At 36.0% G+C, this 6,136-nt stretch overlaps 1 protein-coding gene across 1 annotated transcript in view; it reads left to right on the top strand.

Annotated features, from left to right (window-relative positions):
- LOC107721452 (GRB2-associated and regulator of MAPK protein 2-like) overlaps positions 1 to 6,136 on the top strand; it is a 25,247-nt gene that overhangs the window by 3,009 nt on the left and 16,102 nt on the right. Inside the window, exon 2 of the mRNA XM_016529470.1 lies at positions 3,716 to 3,856. Within this exon, the coding sequence (XP_016384956.1) occupies positions 3,716 to 3,856 (141 nt within the window). The remainder of the gene's footprint in view (positions 1 to 3,715; positions 3,857 to 6,136) is intronic.

Genomic DNA, 6,136 nt, shown 5'->3' with positions numbered 1-6,136 from the left:
TTTTATAATGACAGTACATTGAAGATTTGAAAATAACTATAAATAAACTATATATTAATCACTGCATTTTTTTTTTCTCAGAAAGATGCAGTGGTAACCTTAACATTTTATTTTATGATTTAACATTTGTAAATGGTCTAAAGCAAAAGAGTTGTAAAAATTCTGAAAATCTGTTAGAGCTCAATAAATTGTTTAAAAAATATTACATATTACACATTAATGAATAAATCAGTATATATAAAATTATAAAAGTGTCATGTTTGTTATTTTTTTTTTGTTCATGTAAGCTATAGCTTCTGACCTTTAAATCAAAACATACTCATGTTTTTATGGCATCAAATACTGCTTTATTTAATCAGAAACGTATTATTATTATTACATATTATTTGTGTATTTTGCTTTCATTTTATTAGAAGTAGGCCAACAGCGCCCCTACGGAATTAAAATTCCTTACTGAGCGGGCATTAGGACCCGGGGGAGGATGCCGCTGCTGCCGCTGCACGTGCTATTACTGTTTACTCTATCACACACCCAATGCGTCATTCTGTACATGCATTCTCAGTTTAAATGCAGCGATCCAAAACAGTGAATCCAATCACCATTCATGCAAAACTTTGCTTCAAGAATGAGCCACAATGCTGATGGTGATCTAATCGCTAGCACACCCTGAGCACATGTGAGTTAATGTATTCCTCTTATCGGCAAGACATGTTGGCATAAATTTTCATATCGGCCCGATATTTACATTTAAAGCCATTATCGGCCGATTCCGATATTGGTCCGATAATATCGTGCATCCCTAATATAAAGTATAAATATGGTAGAATGACAACAGATTATAATAAATGTACACTCTTAAAAATAAAGGTTCTTTATTGGCATTGATGGTTCCATGAAGAACCTTTAACATCCATGAAACCTTAACTGTTACTCAAAAGGTTCTTTGTAGTGTCTTTAGAATATTAAAATGTTCTCACACTAAAAATGGTCATTTTAAGAACTGTTCACTGAAAGGTTCTTTAAGGAACCCAAAATGGTTCTAATATAGCATCACTGAAAAAAAAAAAACTCAATGCAATGTTGATTTTGAACCTTCGGATCATCTGCTTGATTAGACGCTGCTGTGATGTGTTTGTGTGTAGGAGTTTCTCACTGTATCAGCACAGACAGCAGTAATTATACACAACAGACGATCTGCAGAGAACGTGTCTGTGTGCTGGACTTGTTCCCTGTGTAAAGCATCTGTTTTGAGACTCGTCTCAATTAGGAATTCTTTTAATACCAGATCAATACAGTCCACCTCTCTCTCTCTCGCTCTCTGTCCATTCATCCATTCTTCAGCAGAGAGATCAGTCTGATGTTTGTGAGGTGATGCTGTTTGTGTCTGATAGCTGACCTCAGTTCTCTCCCATAAGCCGCATGTGCGGAAGTTCAAAGAACTCATTTGATGTTTGTGGTTGAGCTCTGATGTGTGTGTGAGTGAGAGAGACTGACTGTCTCTTTGGCTGTGTGTGTGTTTTAAAGTGACAAATTATGTCAGTTTCAAGGTCAGCTGCATTTGTAGTTTTGGGTTTTCCAGTGGCTGATATCTAGAGAACAAGTTGTGTCTGTGTAAAAAATAATATTAAAGTCTATTCAAATGTACTTGTATAACACTTTTCACATTACACTGTTTCATTGTATAACAGAAAATCATGATGTTAATGTTTATAATATTTTAATATCTTCATGCCTTTTAGTCACATTTAGCATGTTAGAGCTGTGTGAATACATTTTGTTTACATTTTGTCATTATACAAGCAAACAAGCAGTTGAGATTTGCTATATACTATATCACCCTACGTGAGTATACTGCATGCATGTGGACAAAGCTGCACATACTTATATTAAAGTTTAAAACAGATAAAAAAAAAGATAAAAAATCAGGCTTTTGGGATTTGCTATATAGTAGATATTGCTTTACATGTACTTTATGTACTGTATAATATATCCAACGTGATATACAGAGCTGTGCGATAATAGTTAGCATTTTTGCGACAACATAAATCACACATCCGAGATTTGCTATATTGTATGTATTGCTTTACACGAGTGTACTGAATGTACGCAACTTTTAATATATTGCTGGCCGATAATGTAATTTACATTTTCTGTGATAAAACAATCAAGCAGTTGAGATTAGTTTGGGATCAGTAGGATTTTAAATGCTTTTTAAAGAAGTCTCTTCTTTCTGACTCAAAGACTGTAAGTACGTTTTCATATTTAAAGAATTTGGCACTGACGATTCAAATGCAAGTTTTATTAAAGAAGTCTCTTCTGCTCATCAAGGCTGCATTTATTTGATCAAAAATACAGAAAAACAGTAATATTTTGAAAAAGATTTACAGTTTAAAATAATGGTTTTCTATTTTAATACACTTTAAAATGCAATTTAATTCTGTGATGCAAAAACTGAATTTTCAGCATCATTCTCCAGTCTTTAGTGTCACATGATCCTTCAGAAATCATACTAATATGCTGCTTTATAATCATTGTTGGAAATGGTTGTGCTGCTTAATATTTTTTGGAACCTGTTATACTTTTTTCAGGATTCTTTGCGGAATAAAAAGTTATAAAGAACAGCATATTTTTAAAATAGAAATCTTTTCTGACAATGTAAGTCTTTACTATGATCACTTTCTATCAATTTAAAGGGGTCCTATTATGCTTTTCCCGTACATTTCTGCCATATGTACACTGACTGACAGTCACCACTGAAAAGCTACCACTAAATATTGTAGAAACTTAATTTGCTGTAAAGTTGCTTTGCAATGATTTGTATCGTGAAAAGCGCTGTACAAATAAACTTGAATTGAATTGAATTGAATTACACCAAACACACAAAATAATGTTTTTTTAGCAACGTCATATGACCCCTTTAACAGAAATCACTTTTCAAAAACTACAACGAACGACTCGTTTGGAATATAACGCATATTTTCTGGGATTTGTGATATCACAAATATCGATGAATGGGACGAGACCTGGTTGAGCTGCACTAGAGAAGGCAACGAGTGTTATCACTATGTCAGAGACACGCTAGCTTTCCCAAAGCAGACGAACTTAGAGTGATTACAATCATCCGGGTTTAAATCGCGCTCAAATTGATTTGATTTTGACGCAATATTTACACTGAAGCTCTATGGTTAGGGCCGTGACATTTCCCGACCAGGCTCCGAGTGTTGCCAATCACAACACACACTGGCCCAGCTAACCAATCACAGCACCTTTCGTATTTCAGAAGGCGGGTCTTCATTTGATCCAGTAACTATTCAAGCCGTTCATGCCAGACTGGGGAGAGAGGTGTTGTAATAATGTAAAATATGTGAAAAATAATGTGTTTTTCGAACAACCTAGTATGAGAGCCTGTTCTAGTACACCCCCAAAACAAAATCAAGACTTTGTAAAAGAGCATGATATGACCCCTTTAACAGTATTAAAAGTGTACATTTTTTTCAAAAAAAGAAAGAAAAGAATGTACTGACCCCAAACTTCTGAACGATAGTGTATATTGTTACAAAATATTTCTATTTTAAATAAATGCCTTTTAACATTTAATACATCAGACAAGCATTGCCAGTGATCTAAAAAAAGCCAAGTGTCGGCCAATAAAGTGCTGAACCTGTAAATGATGAATTATCGTGCTTATCAGTTGTGTGTTTTTGTGTGTGTGCAGGTGAGAATGTGGAGGGTCTGTCGGAGGAGGATGTGATTTTACTTCACTCCTGCAGACAGTGGACCACCATCACTGCCCACAGCCTGGAGGAGGGTCATTACGTGATCGGACCCAAAATAGACATCCCACTGCAGTATCAAGGTACCATACAGGGTTCTTATCGTTAATCGTTAAAAAAAAATCGAAATAAACATTACAATTTAATAAACAATAAAAACGTAAACTTATTTTCAGCTAGTTGTCAAGGCAACATTTCTCATTTTTGTTTAGTTTAAGTACTAAAATTAAAAACTATTTAGACATATTTAAAAATAATAAATAAATAAAAATGACAAAAAAGTTACTAAAACTCTTACTAAAACTCAAATGAAAAAGAAAATATGAAAAAATTAAATCTAATTCAAAATAGAGGTACTGACATTCAAGGAATAATTTTAATTCATTAGTGGTGTTTGATGAGTCACTTTTTCTAGCGTTCTTTCTTTAGTTTTAGTTTGTTCTATGTACATGAATGATATTGGCAATTATTTTGCAGTTGACTAGAGGTGTGTTATTACGTATAAACATAACTTATTTACTCCTGGTGAATGTTAAAATAGTCAAAAGAGTCTTATCTAGAGGCCAGAATATTATATAGACTTTGGGGTGGACTCTGGGAACTTTGGATGCAGCATCCTTACATCATGTTGAAAATGTTCGCACAGTCATGCTTGTACATTTTCTTCCGCAACCAGTTTGTAAAAGATCAGTTTTAAGAAAATAAGCAATGAAACTGACCCAAACAAAACTGATTTCTCATTGAGAGCATATAAGCTATTAAAAAAACACTTAGAGCCAAGAGAAAGAGCGAGAGACAGAGAGAGGTAGATGATTGGTTGTTAACAGTATATTGATTGTTGTATTCAAGCACTCAACTTCACACATGTTCACTTAGATGTTTTCTCCATTACGCACACACACACACACACACGGTCAGTCTCAGTTCAATTCACTGTTTTATTGCAGTGAGTGTTTTCATAGAATATGGGCAAAGCATTCAACAAATGAACGTGCCCAAGAAAATGAATGCAGAAGATTGTACATTTCTTGTGGAGAAAAGACAAAAGACAAAGACTAAAGACAAAAATATCAAAGTGAAGATATATATATTTTAAATATTACTACTAGTACTGTCAAAATTAGTGTGTTAACGCAGGCTATTAATTTTTCCAGTTTAACAGCGTTAAAAATATTTAACGCCGTTAATGCGGGAGCGGGGCTAGGGTTGGTCACCCCACTCACAACTGCTGCCCAGGGGCGGACTTACCCATTAGGCAAAGGTAGACGACTGCCTTGGGCCCCCAAAAGCCAAGGGCCCCCTAAAATGCTTTTCATATAGGAGATGCGCATTAAGCGCTGACACGCGAACGGTTGCTGTTTACGGTGTTTATTACCACAACAACCGTCCAAATTCAACGTGCTTTTTGTGTGTCCTGTGTAGGAAACTTTTTCCTCGTCGAAGCAGAGACCAGGAGACGTTGGGATATCTTTCATACAGAAGTTACTCTTTATTGAGGACTCGCTGTGCGTCGCTGCAGTCATCCAAGTCTAACTAAGGCAGTGATACATTGTAGTTTATATACATTTAGGGGGCAGTGTTTAGAAATGGAGACAAAGCACCTGGGTGACGACCTTAAACAAAGCATGCAAATGAAGTATTCAGGTATAGCAACCTGCCCCATTTCACCAGTCCTAATCCAATCAGCATAACAACTCAAAGACTGGGGCAGAGGCACCAAAACCATTACAAACAAAAGGTGATAGTCTCAGTAATCGGATTCATTTGACTAACAATAAGAGAACAGGAACCTCTTGCTACAAACTTTGCTTAAGAGAATCATTTGTCTGATGTCATCATATTGACCTTAAATGCTAAATACAATGTACATAACTTTTTCAGTTTATATACTATTACATTGGAACCTAGATATAACATTTTATAAATTTGTAATCCAACATCTGCTTGAAGGAGATGAAAATATTACGCATTTGAAGCTGTAATTAAATATTGAGAAACAGTGTGTTGTCACGGACACACCAGGCTCTTTCACCTATCAGCGCTCACAGTCACCGGAATACTAATCACACACACCTGACTGTCATTCACCAATCACCCACACAGCACTATAAGAACACACAGTTCACGGTTGCATCTCTCCGCCTACGACGACACTATGGGGCTAGAGCGTTTTCTTCAACTCTCCATCCGTGTTGCCAATCGGCTTCAGAGCTGTATGGAGGAACATTTGTGCCAAAAGCTAGCCAACTTTCTCCGCCAGCCAGAATACCCCAGTCCTCCAGAACCACATCCCGAACCTATGCAGATCGACAATGCCTCTCGTCGGTCGGAGGAACGTCGATGCCGGCTGACCCAGTGATTAT

Source organism: Sinocyclocheilus rhinocerous, unplaced genomic scaffold (genome assembly GCF_001515625.1).
Source record: "Sinocyclocheilus rhinocerous isolate Xijiao unplaced genomic scaffold, SAMN03320098_v1.1 scaffold454, whole genome shotgun sequence".
Taxonomy (NCBI): Eukaryota; Metazoa; Chordata; class Actinopteri; order Cypriniformes; family Cyprinidae; genus Sinocyclocheilus; species Sinocyclocheilus rhinocerous.
Note: the sequence above shows the minus strand (reverse complement) of the source record. Positions and strands in the feature narration are given on the sequence as shown.